Source organism: Rhinatrema bivittatum, chromosome 12 (assembly GCF_901001135.1).
Source record: "Rhinatrema bivittatum chromosome 12, aRhiBiv1.1, whole genome shotgun sequence".
NCBI classification, from domain to species: Eukaryota; Metazoa; Chordata; class Amphibia; order Gymnophiona; family Rhinatrematidae; genus Rhinatrema; species Rhinatrema bivittatum.
In genome coordinates, this window is record NC_042626.1 from 63950083 (window position 1) to 63969915 (window position 19833).

General features: G+C 45.1%; 1 protein-coding gene across 1 annotated transcript in view; it reads left to right on the forward strand.

Moving 5' to 3' along the window:
* The first annotated feature begins 3904 nt into the window (after positions 1-3904).
* LOC115074002 (endothelial cell-selective adhesion molecule-like) overlaps positions 3905-19833 on the forward strand; it is a 143323-nt gene continuing 127394 nt past the window's right edge. Inside the window, exon 1 of the mRNA XM_029573059.1 lies at positions 3905-4721. Coding sequence (XP_029428919.1) covers positions 4673-4721 — 49 coding nt within the window. The 5' untranslated portion in view covers positions 3905-4672. The remainder of the gene's footprint in view (positions 4722-19833) is intronic.

Below are 19833 nucleotides of genomic sequence, written 5' to 3' on the forward strand. Positions count from 1 at the left end.
CTTGACAACACCCCCAGTGCCTGTCGTTGGTTATACCCATGGTGCTTGACTGCATGGCAGATGGCACCTGATGGTCAACCGAAGAGCGTCGACAGTGCCCAAGGCATTCAGTGGCATTGATGGTGCTCAAGTTGACGATGGTGCCAAGGGGCTCAACAGTGTCTATGGCATTCAAAGCATTCAAAATGCTTCAATGGCTCACATGGCACTCGATGGCGTTGATGGAGCCCATGGCATTTGATGGCAGTAATGGCACCCATGGCACTCGGTCGATTTCATGGTTCTTCTTTTATTTATTTTATTTATTCAAAATTATTTATTACCTGCCTCTCCTAAAACCAACAATACAATAAAAAAGCAAAAAGATTGCTGTCTACATTAGATAATAAATAGACATCCTATCAATTGACAAATTTCAATATATAAAGATGCATAAAAGAGGTATTACATCAGTTAATGAGAACATCAGGAAAAGCTTGCTGAAAGAGATGGGTCTTTAGCAGTTTTTTAAAACAGCTTTAGGCTTTTAGTTAACTGAATGTTATTTGGAAGAGAATTCCAGAAGATTGGTCCAAAGATAGAAAAGGAACAATCCCTAGTTACAATGAGCTAGGCAACTTTTGGAGAGGGAATGTCTAGGAGGTATTGGCTAGAGGAACGAAGAGTACAGGCAGGAGTATGAATACATAGAGTGGACTGTAACCATGGTGAAGTGACATTGTGAAGAAGATTATGAATAATTACAGCAGTTTAGAATTTAATGTGGTAGTGATTACAGGAAGCCAATGTAATGATTTATGCACTAGCGTTATATGTCCCAAATTGGTGTCCCAATGAGTAGGCAAGTAGCAGAGTTTTGTATGATCTGCAAGGAGAAACTACTACTTACCTGATAATTTCCTTTTCTTTAATAAGGATAGGTGGATCCAGAACCAGTGGGTTATGCACCTGTACCAGGAGATGGAGCAAAGCTGACATCTTGGTATATATATATCCCTGCACTGACATATGCCCACTAGCATTCTCTGCAAAAGCCAACTGTGAACAAACTAACAAAACTTGATTATTAACAAACAATCACTCCAGCACTCAGCTAACAGAAAAGCTCTAAACTTAGACAAGGAGTGTAATAACACTAGTCTAGGCACTGGATGGACACTTACCAGTATTTCCTGGAACATGCAACCATGCAGGATGACAATGGTATAGAGGAGGGCAGGAAGTCGGATCCTCCTATCCTTATTAAAGAAAAGGAAATTATCAGGTAAGTAGTAATTTCTCCTTTCTTAGCATTCGGGTAGGTGGTTCCAGAACCATTGGGATATGAACATGCCATACTGGGTCATACCAAGGGTCCATCAAGCCCAGCATCCCGTTTTCAACAGTGGGCAATCCAGGCCATAAGAATCTGGCAAGTACCCAAAACTTAAGGCTATCCCATGCTACTGATGCCAGTAATAGCAGTGGCTATTTTCTAAGTCAACTTAATTAATAGCAAGTAACGGACTTCTCCTCCAAGAACTTATCCAATCCTTTTTTAAACCCAGCTACACTACGTGCACTAACCACATCCCCTGGCAACAAATTCCAGAGTTTAATTGTGCATTGAGTGAAAAAGAACTTTCTCCAATTAGTTTTAAATGTGCTACATGCTAACTTCATGGATAATAGAAAGACTAGGGGGTACTCAAGGTGTGGTCTCACCATGGAGCAATACAGAGGCATTATGACATTTTCCGTTTTATTCACCATTCCCTTTCTAATAATTCCCAACTTTCTGTTTGCTTTTTTGACTGCCGCAGCACACTGAACCGACGATTTCAATGTATTATCCACTATGACACCTAGATCTTTTTTCTGGGTGGTAGCTCCTAATGTGGAACCTAACATCGTGTAACTTCAGCATGGGTTATTTTCCCTATATGCATCATCTTGCACTTATCGATATTAAATTTCATCTGCCATTTGGATGCCCAATTTAACAGTCTCACAAGGTCCTCATGCAATTTATCACAATCCGCTTTGTATCATCTGCAAATTTGATTACCTCACTCATCGTATTCCCATTCAGATCATTTATAAATAAATTGATAAAACATGATGATAACAGCCCTCTCCTTGTCTTCTGTTTTTCTGCTGCTGTCAGTCTGTCATAATGTGATGATAGAGATGCAGCTCCTGCTAATATTTTATTTTTTATTTTTTTGCTTGCTGTGATTTGTTCTTTCTCCTTCTAGCAGAGAGAGCTTGGTCAGCATATCACATTCTCCAGTGGTGGGAAGATAAGGAAGATACTGAAAGAGTAGAGACTGTTCTGAGGAGTAAAGGGCTATAGCGAGGGAAGAGAGGCCAGGACTAGCCAGCATGGCATTTTAGCAAAAAGAGGTCTCCCTCTCTTCTACACTCCCGCCCCGTTATAGCCAGAGGAGGTCTCCCTCTCTTCTACACTCCCATCCCATTCTAGCTAGAGGAAGTCTCCCTCTCTTCTACACTCCCATCCCATTCTAGCCAGAGGAGGTCTCTCTCTCTTCTACACTCCCGTCCCATTCTAGCTAGAGGAGGTCTCCCTCTCTTCTACACTCCTGCCCCGTTCTAGCCAGAGGAAGTCTCCCTCTCTTCTACACTCCCGCCCCGTTCTAGCCAGTGGAGGTCTCCCTCTCTTCTACACTCCCGCCCCATTCTAGCCAGAGGAGGTCTCCCTCTCTTCTACGCTCCCGCCCCATTCTAGCCAGAGGAAGTCTCCCTCTCTTCTACGCTCCCGCCCCATTCTAGCCAGAGGAGGTCTCCCTCTCTTCTACGCTCCCGCCCCATTCTAGCCAGAGGAGGTCTCCCTCTCTTCTACGCTCCCGCCCCATTCTAGCCAGAGGAGGTCTCCCTCTCTTCTACACTCCCATCCCATTCTAGCTAGAGGAGGTCTCCCTCTCTTCTACACTCCCATCCCATTCTAGCTAGAGGAGGTCTCCCTCTCTTCTACACTCCCATCCCATTCTAGCTAGAGGAGGTCTCACTCACTTGCATTTTCCTATTTTTAGTTAGCCTAATGGAGATTTTAGAGCTGTGAGAAAGCCACTAGATTTGTAGCTAAATTCTCTGAAATGAGTTATTAGGTTTCTGTCTTGTTCACCATTCTAAAATCTCCATTTGGTTCAAAAAGTCACCAAATCTAGCTACAAAATCTGTAAATTGGCAAAACTCCATTCCTGCCCAGCAGCTGTGAAAGTGGGTGGGACCAAGAGGTTCATTGCTTATAGACATCTGTGGAGCCACTGGGAACTGAGGGCTGTGCGGTGCCCCGCCTCCTCTCCCCACCGTCCAGTCACAGCATGGGAAAGGAAAGAAGGTAGGGAGGAGGGAGAAAGCACAGTGAACCTGTTAGAGGCTCTGCCATTGCCCTGGGAGGCAGGAGGAGGAGTTACCTGCAAGACCAGGCTGTTAGCGTCCGGCTGCTCCTTTGGACACGGCGATGCATAGAATTCCTGAAAAGCTCAATGTCTGGTCCAAAACTGGGCAGATGACCATTTTTGTTTCTGGAAATTAAAATAGTTAAAATTCAGGCACGGGGAAGCTAATTATTGCATCTTCTTCTTTGGACGTTTTAAGAGTTTTGGACTCGCCTGTCTGTCCTGACCTGCCTGCTGTTTACAGCTTACCAAAGGTTTTGAACTGACTTCCGAAAATTACTACTACTATCTAAAACTCTATAAGTCCTATATTATTTATCAGCTACTTCTGAAGCTAGACGAGGAGTAGCCGGCAATGAAGCCATTTCTGGTGTAAAACACTGCTTGATAGAAATGGGGCTGTAGGAAACCCCTGCCGCCAGTGTGTGCGTAAAATTGTGCACATAGTGCCTACTTCCCAAGTAACTTTCCTGGTAGAGAAGAGGGGATTCCGGGGATGGGGTTGGGGCCGGTTTACATTTATATATACTTTTCAAAAATATGCAAGTGGACTTTTCGTGGAAACACTACCTGCACCAATGAGCCGGGGTAAAGGGGGGCAGGTAGTTTTCTTGGGATATTTCTCTGTGAAAGTCGGCACATACTTTCACTTTGAAAATCCAAGGATGGACTTTGTACTAACGCCGGAGCTTTACAAACAAATCCCCCCCACCGAGGCACTGGGAAGGGACAGCGCCTTGGGATCAGGAGTCCCCTCCCTTCACTTGTCCTATAAGCAGGGGCGGATTTCCGAGGAGGCAGCTCCCTCTGCTGCCAGTCCCTTCCTGCACAGGGCACAGGATCGCAGCCCGCTCTCCCCATGCTTCAGAGCTGCTGGGGGCATAAATCCGGCGCTGGGGACGCTTGCTCGGGAGTCTCGCTGTGATCGCTTCGGGAGTTTATTTCCCAGCCTACAGACGATTTGCTCCATTCACATTCCTTAGGAAGGGCAGGCGACAGAGCATTGCCTCTGGATTAGGCTGCCAAAGGGGAAAAAACCCCCTGTTCTTGGTTTAGCTGCGGAGCAGTTTTGTGAGTGCTGGCAGGTGCTGTAGCAGGCGGAGGAGGAGGGACCCGGATCCCGGCCGCTGCCCCATCGCCTCTCAAGGTCCCGGACCTCTGCTGCCACGCTCCGCTGCTCCTGGTCCCCCGGACCTCTCCTGCTCCCAGACGGGGGGGGGCTGCCGCTCCTTACTCCTCCCGGTCCCAGACCTCAGCTGCTGCCTCCTGCCATGGATCTGCAAAACCCCAGGGCTCTCCCACTGCTGGCCCTGCTGCTTGGTGAGTACAAACCGGGAACCTTTCCCTGTATTATGTACTCACTGTCACCTGCCACCTACCTGCGCTGCCTCTTCCTAGTTCATCTCTTGTTCCTCTGTTTCTTCCTCTTACCTTTCTTCCGTCCCATCCTGTTCTCATTCGTTGTTTCTGAAAATGAAAATAGCCCCTTCCAATTTATTGACTCCCGTTAAATTTCGGGGATGCGGAAGTTAATTAATGACTGCATCTTCTTCTTTGGACGTTTGAAGAAGTTTTTGGCCCTCATTTCAGTCCTGATCTGACCTGTGATGGGCGCAGGATTCGCTGCCTGCGTTTTACAATGAACCAAGGGGTCTGATGCAATACGGCGCGCTCAGCCAAGTGCACTGTTTAACCCATGGTTGGATGCGCATCCACAACACTTATTCTGTAGGGGGATTAGTGTGTCCAAACCCCCCGGCAATAGCACTCATCACATGCAAATGCATGTTGATGAGGCTATTAGCTATCCTCCCCAGATCCCAAAAAATAATCGGGCCGATACAGTAAAAATCGCGGGAGAGCGGGAGATTTAGTATCGGCCCGCAGTAAAAAGAGGCGCTAGGGACACTAGCGCGTCCCTAGCGCGTCTTTTTTGACAGGAGCGGTGGCTGTCAGCAAGTTTGACAGCAGACGCTCAATTTTGCTGGCGTCAGTTCTCAAACCCGCGGACAGCCACGGGTTCAGAAACCGGACGCCGGCAAAATTGAGCGTCCGGTTTTCAACCCGCGAGTTGCAGGCTGATTTTAAATTTTTTTTTTAATTATTTAAAATTATTTTTAACTTTTGGGACCTCCGACTTAATATCGTCATGATATTAAGTTGGAGGGTGCACAGAAAAGTTTACTGAATATTTATTTATTTTATTTTATTTATTTAAAATTTTTATATACCGGCATTCATGTTGCAAACACATCATGCCGGTTTACATATAACAGGGGTGTACAGTAAACAATTCAATAACCTATTTGTGTAGAAGGAAGCAGTTACAAATAACAAGGTAATAGAACTGGGAGGAGAGAAGAAAAGAAAGAGAATAACATTAGGTATAGGTATTTACATTAGTAATAACATTTTTACATGTGGAAGTGGTAGAATCTGGCTGAATAGAATTAATCGGTGTCCGGGAAAGCTTTTTTAAACAGCCAGGTCTTAAGTCTCTTCCTGAAGGTTGGGAGGCTGGGGTAAAGGGGTAAAGGGTAAAGGGGTAAAGGGGTAAAGGGGTAAAGGGGTAAAGCTAGCGTGTCCAAACGCGGGTTAACAGTGCGCTCCACCGGAGCACTGTACAGTATCGGCCTGAACGTGCGCCCGACCCACACATTCTTACGCTCAGAAAAGCAGAATTTCTGTACTTCTTCCAACTTAATATCGTGGCAGTATTAAGTCGGAGGAACCAAATGGTTTAAAAATAAAATTGAAAAAAAAAAAGTGTGTACAGTCAGGTTAGGAAGAGGGGCGCTTAACGAGTTAATGGCTGTGCACGGGTTAGGAAGAGGGATGCTGGTAAAATTGAGCATCTGTTTTCCGAACCCACGGACAGCCTCCTGGGCGCACATTTGTCCCTAGTGCCTCCTTGGCAGTGCTACCCCCCTCATTTCAATATTTGACTGCGCGCCAGACACGCATTAGGAAAGCGAGCGCTCAACACTGAGCGTCTGTGTTCTGGGCCGAGTTATTGCATCGCCCCTCCCCCCCGCAAGTGTTTTGATTTGATTTCAGAAAACTACTACTGCTGTACACTAGTGCTTGATAGAAAATTGCCTTCCTTCCAGCCTCCCAGTATGTGAGTAGACTTGTGCACCCAGTGCTACTTTTCTGGCAGAGAAAAGGTGTTTCTGGGGGCTAGGTTGGGGCAGGCTGAAATGTGTATATATAGTCCTGAATTTTCAAAGTATGCAAGCACGTTTTTCTTAGAAAAACTACCCGCACAAATTGGCAGGAGTAAATGGGTGCAGGTCATTTTCAGTAAAGGTAGGCACATACTTTCATTTGAAAATTGGTGCAAAATCCAAGAATAACAATTACCCATGGAATTTGCAGCAATGAGAGAAGTAAAAAAAAAAAAGTCATCCCAGTGAGGCACTCCAGCCTGCTAATGCCTACTGACTCTGTTATTCTGTGATCAGGAATTACTTTCCTTTGTTGTTATCATTTGGTTGTTCTTAACCAGGGGAGGATTTATTTACCAATAAGCAGAGCAGCCAGCTTTCCCTGCTGTGAGTGGCTCATTTTTATAGCTGCTTTCCAGGTTCTGGGGAAGGGCACAGGATTGCAGCCAGCGGCCCACATGTCTAAGGACATTTGGGGGTATAAATCCACCCCCGGGTACACGCCTGGTATTCCTGTTATAGGCTGCGCGGCTGTGATTATTTCTCACACCATAAAAGATTTGCTCCACTGAAATTCCTTAGGAAGGAAATGGGAATGCAACACATCATTGCATCTGGATTACTTGCACAAACAACGTTTCTTTCTTGATTTTGCCTCAGAATAATTTAGAAGGGTATCTGGTATCCCAGAAGTCTTGTTACCCCTTTACGTTGTAACATTAGGGGTGAACTTCTCAAAATAATTGGGGTACTAAATTCTGCACAAATTACCCACCCCCACTCCCTCTAAAAACAAACAAAACAAACCTTGGCAGATTACAGGTGCGGCCAGGCAGCTCGCATTTCAGAGTCAGGAACTGAAAAGGTGACTTGGGCCATGGGACGGGCTCATGTGACCAAAGAGAAAGCTAAGGAAGCTTTGAAAGAGCCAGAAAACATTGTTTTTTTCTTTTGCCAGGGACTGACATGGGGGAGGGGGAACCTCGAGCGAATGAGCCGGAGTGGGACCCCCATCCCCATCAGGCCTGAGGACAGGGGAGAGGGGGGTCCCTCTCTGAGCCGACTGTCACTGTACCTGTCAGCAGCTCAGGTCTCCAGCACTGAGGCAACTCCTGGCCTTCCAGCGCCCGGGAAGTGATATCAAATGCCCAGGAAGTGATATCAAATGCCGGGTAATGCAACAGGGGAGGTCGCCCTGACTTCACCCCTCCCCCCAGGTCTTTCTCTCTTCATGCCAACTTCCTGTCCTTGTCTCTCTTTTTTTTTTTAAGCATTTGAAAATCACCTTTTCATACCTAGGACCTTAGTGTTTTGGAAATGAACATTTATATAGCTGTGGGGTATTAACCGAGCAAAAAAAAAAAAAAAAAAAAAAAGTTTTATTTCATGAGGCGCATGATCATTTTTCTTAAGACATTTGCCCCTCTCCCCCTGCCCCTCAAATTATTTTAAGGGATTCTGTTGGTTACATTTCATCTTTTTGGTGAGTCTTTTAAAAAGGTATCAAAACGACAGACTTCAGTTTTCTCCAGGACCGATAAATAAATGTTTGAAAATCTCTTATTGAAATCCGTTCCATTACAGGGTAAATTGGAGCACAGGGGTTAGGAAACGTTGGACAGGGTTAAGTGTCTTGCTTAGTTTTTGCGGTTCCGGTGTGAATATTTGAGTCAGAAATTGTCAGACCGATGCAATATCGGCGTGCAGCGTCCGCTTTCCTAACACGCGCCCATCAACTTCTCCAGGGTGCCCAATGCAATATGCAAATGGGCTGCCGTGGTAAAAAGGACATTGTGTGCCCCTAGCTTCGTCCTCGGCAGCGGGCGCCCAGGAGAGGTGGCTGTCAGCGGGTTCAGAAAACGGACGCTCGTTATTTGTGTTCCCTTTCCTAGCCCGATCACACATTTTCCTCCTTTTTCTGTTCCTCCAACTTAATATCGCCACGATATTAAGTTGGAAACAGTACAGAAAAGCAATGTTTTCTGCTTTTCTGCAACTTTTTGGGCTCCTCAAAACTTAACGCCTGCTCGGGGCAGGCGTTAATTTTTGAGGGTGAGAATGAACGCGTTGGGCGCGCACTTTTTTTTGTTTTGTTTTGTTTGGGGGGACATAGCTAATAGCCTCATCAATATGAATTTACGTGTGATGAGCGCTATTACCTATGTGCTCTATTGGTCATGGGGTTTGGATGCACTGACCCCTGCTTTGCATTGGGGGTTATGGACACGCATCCCATCGCGTGTTAAGCCATGGCTGTGGCCACGGCTCTGTATTGCATCGGCCTATATTTTTTTTTAATGGTAACACTTCACACGTATGATGTGGCATACTAATGCCTTAATCAGAACAATAGTGAGGAAGTCTAATAGTCAATTTCTTCATCTTCTTATCTTCTTTCTTCATATTTCTCCCCAAGGCTGAGCAAGTGATTCCCCTCTCTTCTCCCTCCCCCCACCACAGTAGCAGCATCCAGATCTCCCTCTCTGCCCCTATCCTTACCACAGCAACCTCCAGATTCCCCCACTCTGTTCCTCCTCAGCCCTGGACCTAGCCCCAGCATCCCCCCCCCCCCCCCCATCCCTTCCCCCTCTCTTTCTGCCTCCTACCCATGGCACTCGGGTTCTAGCATGATAACCTGTACAGCAGTTCTCCCTCTCACCTGGAACCAGTGTCTGTGGTTCTAGATTGCTGCAAGGTGGGTCCCAACAAAGCAATGGAACAGCAGCTCTTGAGGATTGAAGGCGGAGCTCCCTGAGCCATGCGGCTGAAGTCTCCTGCAGTCAGCATGTGCATGACTCCACTGCTGCATCCCTGCATGCCGTCACCTGTCTTTGTATGCTGAAGGACTGCTGCCTCAGGATGTGCACATCGGCTTCCATCTTCCCTGCAGGCACAGCATGAAGTAACTCCTAGATGGGTGAGGGGCAATGGAAAGCTAGGTGCCCATTCACCAGTGCTCCTTCTGCCTTTGTTTTGGGCCTGCAGACGGCCAATGGCACACTGCACTAGCAGATGAACTGATGCCGGTCCTACCGCTTCTGCACCCAAAACTGTAATACTCAAGGCAGCTGCCTAATTCACCTAGTGCTTCCATTGGCCCTGTTTCTTTCTTAGTTCTTCAGTTTATTCCTTGTTTCTTTCTTTCTTTATTAATTTATTTATTTATTTAGAAAAACACAATTATTCCATCATCCCTTATTTTTTCCTTTCTTATATATGTGTGTATGTATGTATGCGTGTATAGTATACATACAGTATATAGATGTGCTTGAACATGTCCTTACATGTAATTTTTCAACTGCACATGCATCTCTCACATAACATTCCATTGTGTGCATGCTGTTGGCTCCATCAGGTAGAAGTAGAGTCTTTGCCCCGATCGAAGCCTGGAGGAGGGGGTTGCATCTTCATTTCCAGCTTTTTCCATTTATAATCACAGCTAAATTAGCCATAACATGTGGGTGATGTCATCCTGCGGCACTGCTAGGATCCATCTCTCCTAGCTAGTAGAGCTTTTACCTTTACTGAGCATGTGCAGGAATTCCCGAGTGGGCATTTCCTCATGAGCCTCCTCAATCATCATTTGTCCGAGCACAGCATGGACATGTACTCAGTTTCTCTTAATTTTTTTCTCCACAGTAAATGGGTTCAAAAAACTACATTTGCAGCAATGGACACAAATTTTGTTATCCTTGCCTTGGGCCAGAGCACAACCAGGCCAACTGCTACAGTTCAGCCAGATGCCCCCGCATACACAATGCTTCAGAGCTTATAACATAGAAATGATGGCAGAAAAGGACCAAATGGACTATCCAGTCTGCCTAGCAAGCTTATGGTAGCATTAGCCGTGCCATATAGGTCTCCCCCATAATGGTAGCATCTTCCATGCCTCCATACTTAATTTCCCAAGTCAGGGCCCTTGTTGATTGCTGTCTGAGTTCCAATTCCCTGTTACCTCTTGCCGTTGAAGCAGAAAGCAATGTTGGAGTTGCATCACAAGTATAAAGCTTATTGGTTAAGGGTGGTAACAGCCACATCTGCAAATTACCCCCATGCTTATTTGTTTTCCCAGACCTTAAAATTCAATGTCTTTATTGGGTGCTGTCTGAAACTAATTCACCTTTTTCCTCTTTTCCCCCTGCCGTTGAAGCAAAGAGCAATGTTGGAGTTGCCATCAACAGTATGAAGGCTTATTGGTTAAGGGTAGAAACCACCACACCAGCAAGTTACCTCCAGTTACCCCCATGCACTCTTCTCTTCGTTTCCATCCTTTAGTCCCTAGGGATCCACAGTGTTTATCCCATGCCCCTTTGAATTCTTTCACTGTTTTTGTCTTCACCACCTCCTCGGAAGGGCATTCCAGGCATCCACCAACTTCTCGGTGAAGAATTATTTTCTGACGTTGGTTCTGAGTCGTCCTCCCTGGAGTTTTATTATGTGACCTCTAGTTCTACTAATTTCTTAGTCAAAATAATGCCTTGGATCCATTCTCCTGTACCAACCTACCTGCTTTCTCTTTCTGATACAGGCCTGCCACATCATCACTAAGAGTACATCTCAGTGCCAGGTATCTGAAAGTCTGTATCATATCTCCCCGTGCACCTCCTCTCCTTCAGGGTGTACATATCTAGGTCCTTCAACCTCTCCTCATAGAAAGGAGGAACTGCATACGTCTCTTAGAAGTGGGTCCCTCCTTCTTCATCAGTGCAGTATTGTCTGCCTCACTGGGCAAAGAGCTGAGCTGGAGCTTCTCAGAAATACTCTCCCTTTGGCGCAGGCTGGAACCTTGGGGTTGAGTAGTCCTGGTTGACTGTCATCAAATTAAAAGCAGCATCACTCTGTGGAGCTGCTGGAACAACCTGTGTCAAAGAAGCACCAGAGACTGACTGTGCACAGAGCATCAGCACAATCCATGCACAAGGTATTTGTGCACAGCGCACTGACATCATCGACACACAGCACTTGTGCCCCTTTAATGAAATTGGTAACATTTACATATGCGTTATTGGTGTACCACATGCTTGGAGCAGTTGATGCATGCATTGATGTACTCCAAGTATTCGGAGTTGGGGCATTCAAAGCAATTGACTACAAAGCTAGGGAACCATAAGACACCAGCGCTGCTTACGTTTAAAACATTGATGCCATCGACGCACAAAGTTATGATATACTGAACATCATGAGCCTTACTAACACAACTTTATGCAGGCCATCCAACATGAGGAGCGGAGGGAAATATACCTCTATCCCAACCCGGCGTGCAGAAATCTACTCCCGATTTTATAACATGCGCACGCAGCCGCGAGCATGTTATAAAATCCGGGGTCGGCACGCACAAGGGGGTGCACACTTGTACACCTTGCATGCACCGAGCCGCGCAGCTTTCCTCCATTCCCTCCGAGGCCGCTCCGAAATTGGAGCAGCCTTGGAGGGAACTTTCCTTCCGTCGTCCCCCCCCCCCCCCCCCCCCCGCCCCCATACCTTTAATTTAGAGGTTGCGCCTGCCTCCGGGCAGGCGTAGGTTGCGCGCGCTGGCCAAAGTCCGGCCTGCAATCCCGGGCAGAGCGGCAAATGGCCACTGTGCCTGGAGGCTCATGTATGGGAAAGGCCTCATGTAAGTGTGATAGTATGATCAGAGGTTAGCACAGAAAAGATAACAGCAAAGCTGCTACTTGGTCGTCAGTGCATGCCTTTTGCATCCCATTACTGTCTGGACAACCTTTAAAGGCATGACAGTAAATTTGAGCAAGCAATATTGCGTGGCCTGTTCATTCAGTAGTCTACCCTTCATGGTGAGGTCCCGATTGTTTATTAGATAAACCCTCCATTGCAATTCTTAGCCTTCAACTCCCTACATGCCATGGCTATTTCAGCCCAGCTTAACAATGGAAAAAGCAAGTGTCAGAGTCAGCAGCTCACAGGACTGCCCCGCGAGCCACTTCACTCACCCACAATGCAGCACCAGCTCCTCCATAGTTGCGATGTCGTCTCCTGTGACCAGGGCTGATTCACATGGCTCGTGCATTGATATGGCAGCATTCAGCCGCCATCTTACAGCGACTCCGTGCCCTTCTCTTAGGTGCATGCACACAGTACATGCCTATATTTAAAGGGTCTTTGATGGAAAAGGCATTGTGGCGCAGTGATGTCAGGATTTCCCTACTTAAGCATGGCCCGCGCTTGCTATCGTTGTCTTAGCAATGGGTCTCCTGCCTAGTAGTAGTGCGTGTTGCCACAGCGTTCCAGTGTTCCTGATTCCTTGCCTCATCCTGTCCATCTTGTCTAGGGTCTTCTGTGTGTCTTTGACCACCCTTGGCCCAACTCTCCAGATTTCGACTTCTTGCTTGAACCTGACCACAATTCCATGCCATCTGAGCATGACCTCTTGCCTGACCTGGCCATCTGTATTAGCAGCCTGCCCCAACCTTGGCCTGTCTCCAACTCCATTAGTCTGTTGCCTGCTCTGACCCTGGTGTGCCTTTGGACTCTGAATCTCTTCATAGCCCTAGAGGCCTGGATATGTCCTGCCGGCCTCATCTATACCAGTTGCCTTCTCCACAGGCTGTGGGGAAGACAACTGGTATAGATGAAGCTCCAGACTGTCTTGCTACAGGGCACATTCGCCTGCAAGGTTGCATCAACCATACCGCAGCACAAAGGGCTCACACCCCAACTCTCATCACATCAAGTTTGCTTACCATAAATTGTTTTTTCCATAGGTAGGATGAAATAGCCATGCTTAATATCTACCAGTCTCCCTGGGAAGTTACCTACCTAGCTAGCTTAGCTTTGAAATTGACTGAGGAGGCTGAGGCAATGCCCTCACGGGAATTCCTGCTGTGTTCAGAGCTAAAAGTTGTACTATCTAGGAGAGTTGGGTCTGTTCAATGTCGCTGGACAGTGTCACCCACATGGCATGGCTAATTCATCCTGCTATGTATGGAAAACACCATTTACGGTAAGCAAATTTGCTTTCTCAGTTCTTGAGGCAGACCAATCCAAATTTCACACAATCTGTGCCCTGATCTCTACTCCTACCCCACCCAGTAAGAACATAAGAAATTGCCGTGCTGGGTCAGACCAAGGGTCCATCAAGCCCAGCATCATGTTTCCAACAGTGGCCAATCCAGGCCATAAGAACCTGTCAATTACCCAAACACTAAGAAGATCCCATGCTACTGATGCAATTAATAGCAGAGGCCATTCCCTAAGTATAATTGATTAATAGCCGTTAATGGACTTCTCCTCCAAGAACTTATCCAAACCTTTTTTGAACCCAGCTACACTAACTGCACTAACCACATCCTCTGGCAACAAATTCCAGAGCTTTATTGTGCGTTGAGTGAAAAATAATTTTCTCCGATTAGTCTTAAATGTGCTACTTGCTAACCTCAGACTTTTCAACCCGAGGAGTTTCCTTTTAGAACTTTTTTCTTCCTTTTCCCTGCCCCTCTCCTGTAATCCTTTGTCTTCCTCTGGATCTTCTCACTCTTCCTCCTTCCTTTCTCATTCACTCCATACCCCACCCCATGTACCTCTTATGAAGCAGGCTCAAAATATGTATGTGTGTGAATTTTTTAAAATGTACTTTTGTTTGGAGTGTTGCTGATGGGGGCAGTGGTGAGTGACGGCAGTGGTGAGTGACAGCAGTGGTGACAGCAGTCTGCTGAATGGCTTTGGCTGCAGCTGGAGTGAGTCACGGTGGTCGGCATGTTCTTGGGCTGTGGGACCTCCAGAAATAAGCTGCATAGGTGGTGTTACTATGAGCTGAGCTGTACACTGCTGATGACTGAGTGATTATCCTCTTCCCTTCCCCCCCTTATGTGATCTTTCATCCCTTCCCTTATATTTTTTTGTATTCATCCATCTGCCCCTTCCTCACTGAGGCAGGAGGAGAGCAGCGTTTCTTCCTTGCTTCTGCCTCCTCTGTTGGCTTCACTCTGGTGTTTGAATGTGTGTTGCTGGTGGCTCCTGTGCATTCAGGCTGCAGGTGTGACATGAAGCATTGCCCTCTTCATGCTGGATGGTTTTCCTGCAGCACATTAATTGATAAGTACTGACCAGACAAAACTACTTTCAGTGGGCCCGATATTCAAAGCACGTTCAACACTATTTACATGGATCAGCGAGACTTATCTGACTAAGTAGTGGCCTCTGAATATGCGCCTACATTCAGCGGATGCTGCTTATCCGTATAAGTCCCTTTATAAGGTCAAACATTAGATGCACAACAAGTGGGCATGTACTGGGCAGACTGGAGTGGAGCAAGTTAGCCGTATAACTTGTATGATATTCCGAGTTAGCCGTGAACACTATGTGTAAGTTTAGATGCCCCATAGAGCAGGCGTAGACTTTATCCAGCTAAGTGCGTATATATACACATAATTTCAGTGACTTTACTGGGCCGCTGAATATACATTGTAACGTAACCAGAAAAGTTCTAACCAGCTAAGTTACATACATGACCAGCTTTGAATATCTACCCCAGTGCTTCTGCACAGGTACAATATGCAGTTCTAGGTTTTTTTATGTGTTTAGTAAGTGGATCAGTTCCATTTTAGAGATCAATATTTTACATCAGTCCCTTTTTTAAATAGAATTTCCATAGAAACCTTTAAAATATCAAAACATGTTACTTTTCTTTAGTCATCCTGAAGAACTGCTCTTCTGACTTTTTCATTTTGAATGTTTTCTTTCTTAAACAGGTCTTAGCTTATCTTTAGAGTGTGTGTGTGTGTGTAGGAAAATGTTCTCTTTTAGTCACAGTTCCAGGGCCTTATTGCTCAGACACTCTTCATTCTCCTTCCAGAAGCTTGGGCTTCATTACGAGAGTGGCTTTTATGCTATTGCTGTATCTTATAGATGTCTCTCTGTCCCAGCTCCACTCAAGCCAACTACTTTCTTATGATGCTTCACACAATCAACTCCATCTTCAAACTCTCTCTATAGCTGAAGCATGCAGCTCAAGTCAGGGGTCTGCTGCAGAATTCAGCCACCCGACTAGTTGGTATCAATCTGTGCTGAGGTAGCTGTACCCTGTGGATGTCTTCCGGCAGTATGCCACAGTTTGCATAACCCCAGCTGGCACCCATCTGACTGTAGTATTGATGCTAGGCTGCATTAGATCAAATCTCTGTGCCCCAGGCTGCCCTTTGCTCTTTGACAATATGACTCAGAATCCAGGACTGTGCTTGGTAAGCAGCTCGGAGACCAAAAGTGATTCACGTCTTGACGGTTCCTAGAGTGAAGGTGAGGAGGCATTCCTGCTGTCCCATCCCTTCAACCTCACCGGCCTTTCCCTTTCTCTCCTTCTTGCTTAAAGTTAGCTGGGGTGGAAGGGAGGAGCAAGAGGAGACCTCTGGCTTTTTGACATAGTTAAACTCTCTCATGTCTTCGGCCAATCTTGCCCTAATTAGCCATCTAGATCCAGGCTGACTTTCTCTTCATGAGGATAAGGCGGAAAGGGTGGTCTTGCCAACCAAGTCAGCCATGTTGTTTTTGCCCTGCATTATCCTAGGGTTCTCTTTATTACTAAATTGCCTGAGCCTCCAAATAAAATAATTGATGCCGGGTACACAATGGGCCATTTCCGTTTCATTAGGGTTTTCATGAGAGCAGAGCACAGGGGAAGGGAGGGGTTGTATGCTTTATCAGCAATGTGCAGCCTGTTTCCCCTCGGCTTGATTTTTAGGTATACTGTATGTTAATGCCTAGACTTCACAGCTGGGTTTCTTGAGAAATTCTGACCTCCCAGTTTAAAATCAGAAATAAGGAGATAAAGGGAAGCAAGGAAATTTGATTCAAGTCTTTGTTCTGCCGAGCCAGGGCACCTCACTGGGGTAGGGTCAGGCAGAGCTGTGCTTACAGGATCTTGTATGGTGGTGGGGCTGGGGCAGTCTGATCACAGAACATTTGAGGTATTCCCAAGAAAAGCAATGTTCTTAAAGACACTCCAGAAGTAATTAAGGCAGACATGTACTGAGGGCATACAGAATCATTAGACAGTGTTTACACAGAATCGGCCACCTCAGATGTTTTTGAGGATAGGAGAGAAAATTATTATTTAATTCTGGCTGAATATTATTTCGTTGAAAGACCGCATAGTATAGTATAAACTAGTGAAGTTTGGGCAGCATACTAGTATTTGCAGCAGTTTAAAATGAACACTCTAATCTCTTACCATAAAAGTTTGCGATTTATGTAAATGTTTGTTTTAATAATCAGGCCTATTTCTATTTTTTTCTGAAGTTATAACATGGAGTTGCATTCTTACAGAGCTTTCAACACAAAGCTGCATGCCTACAGAAACTTCTAATTTTCTTAGGCTAAGAGAAGCATTTATTTGTAAAACTTCCTTAGCTGCAGTAATTATGTACTGCTTCATTAATGCTAAGATTGCTTCAATAGTGGTTTACAGGAAAGAGTGCCTTATACTGTGAATACATTACTGTCAAAGTGCGACACTGTATAAAAGTGTCTGAAGTTCTTAATCCTACTATCCTACAGGCCGATACAGTACAGTGCACTCCGGTGGAGCGCACTGTTAACCCGCATTTAGACGCGCATTTTCAATGCGCTAGCTTTACCCCTTATTCAGTAAGGGGTAATAGCACGACAAAAACATGCATCCAACCCCCCCCCCCGAAACTAATAGCACCCGCAACATGCAAATGCATATTGATAGCCCTATTAGTTATTCCCGCGCGATTCAGTAAGTAAAATGTGCAGCCAAGCCACACATTTTACTTTCAGAAGTTAGCACCTATGCAAAGGTAGGCGTTAATTTCTCTCGGCAACGGGAAAGTGTACAGAAAAGCAGTAAAAACTGCTTTTCTGTCCCCTCCGACTTAATATCAAGGCGATATTAAGTCGGAGGTCCCAAAAGTAAAAAAATAATTAAAAATAAAAAAAATAAAAAATTTAAAATCGGCCCGCGGCTCGAAAACCGGACGCTCAATTTTGCTGGCGTCCGGTTTCCGAACCCATGGCTGTCAGCAGGTTTGAGAACCGATGCCAGCAAAATTGAGCATCGGCTGTCAAACTAGCTGACAGCCGCCGCTCCTGTCAAAAAAGAGGCGTTAGTGTCCCTAGCGCCTCTTTTTACCGCGGGCCCTCATTTAAATACTGAATCACGTGCACAGGCCTGTGCGCACGCCGGGAGAGCGGGTGCTCGCCTGCTCTCCCGCGACTTTTACTGAATCGGCCTGTGAGTGCTGCCCAATCCCTATCCCTGCTTAGCTCAAACATCATGGAATCCAGCTATTCGAATAGTTTGGTAGTGTGGTATACTTCTACATGGAAACTATTACCTGAAGGAATCACGATGAATAATATATTTTTTGCATGTAATAATCTATTAATATATTAATGAAAACCAACTTAGTAAAATCTATCACAAAATTTAATATAAAAAATGCAAAGAAATCACGCTGAATACATATTGTCATATGGCACAAAAACCTACAAATAACTCAATTCTAAAAATCATTCACACACATGCATTCATACTCACAAATGCTAATACAAAATACATTTTGAGAATTACATCAAATGCATAAAAATGTGAGTCTTACACATACAAGAAAACAGCACAAAATAGAACTCCTGTAAAAGGAACCAACATAGTTGTAACAGTTCATGAAATGTAACAATGTATCATTAAGGAATGATATGTGTGCTGGCTCAGTAAGAAACACCCAGATTTCCCTCTTCCAGACAGCTAACTTTCCTTCCCAATCAGTCTTCAGGCAAAGATCTTTTAAGTTTGAAATTATTTATTGCACAGATAATTTTCCATTACTTACAATTGTTGCTTCCAAACGTATAGCCCCAGGCAGAGATCTTTGTAGCTGGAGATAGGCAGGAGAATGGAGTTTCTTGGGAAGCAGGTGAGAAGACAAAGGGGTTCTGAAGCTATAAGAAGGAATGTAAAAAGGCTAATTGTATCACAGAGGTTGCAGGCACCTCTAGCTTTGAAGCAGCATAGCTGAGACTGACTAACAGTCTTGGAGAGTGATTACAGGAAACGTCCCCACAAGCTGGGGTTAGAGGGCAAAATCCAATGCTAGCGAGCCCAGGATCCATGTGAGACAGGTGGGGAACATGAAGGGCAGTCTTTTGAGCCAATAAGGCACTTAAGAAGACTTAAGCTAGATTGAGAGGGCATACAGACCCCTCCCAAGTGAGAGAAAGCAAAGGATGAAGGGAACTTCTCTTAAGGGCAAGTTCCCTTAAAGGCAAGGCTCACAGGTTTTTATCGTGGGTTACAAAAAGGTGTTTCCATTAAGTACAGTATATACAGACACAAACATGCACCCACTGCTGGGGACAGAACAATATGGCTAGACATCAACAAATAAACAATGTAACAGATCATCAAGATACTTTTAACCACTGCAACCTGTTTTGCAATGTTGACGATCAATACAGCTGTGGCTAATATTCCACAATTCAATGTTCAAAGTAATTAGAATGCTGCTCACTGTTGCAAACTGATGTTTGAGAATCAAATTTTCCTTTTTTTGATTGATACTTCTACATATAAAACATCTTTTACAGAGCTCTTTCAGATGGCCTGATGTAGTAAGGTGTACAGGGCCGTGTGTACAGTTTTACCTGCGACTGTGAGCACATTTTTTTGCATACAAACTTTACTCCCAATGCAGCAAGGAGTTTTCTGCATGCAAAAAATGCACACAAATTAGTGATCCTCCATTTAAATCCAGTGTAATGGAACACAATGCATTAGCTATCGCTTCTTGATGTAAAGAGTCACTTAGGCTTAACCCATGTATTCTTAATGCTGGAAATTTAACTCCTGCTCAGAGCTGGAGTAAAATTACTTATGCTGATGTTTTGTCTATGGAGCTGAACCTGGAGGTCATGGTGCAGGTGTTTTGTACTTAGCATTTCTATGCATGAAAAACAGTTTGTGCACAAATTATTTTATGTACAGAGAAAATGCTTTGAGCACAGATTTTATTTTATGTGCACAAATGCAAGGAAGACACTATTTGTGTCCACAAATGTTTTCTATGTAGAAGAAATATTTTATGCATGCTAAGCATGTTTAATATATGCATTTTTAGGTTTGTGTGTTGTTGTTTTTTCTCCCAATACATTAGCTTACTGCATTGGAAGTTAAATTATTTTTCACTGACGTTTTAATGCAGGCCCCAGAATGTTTGAAGTTGATCAGTGTGTTGGAGTTCTTGTGTAGAGGATGAATATGGAGTAGCCTAGTAGAGCAATGGGCTAAAAGCCAG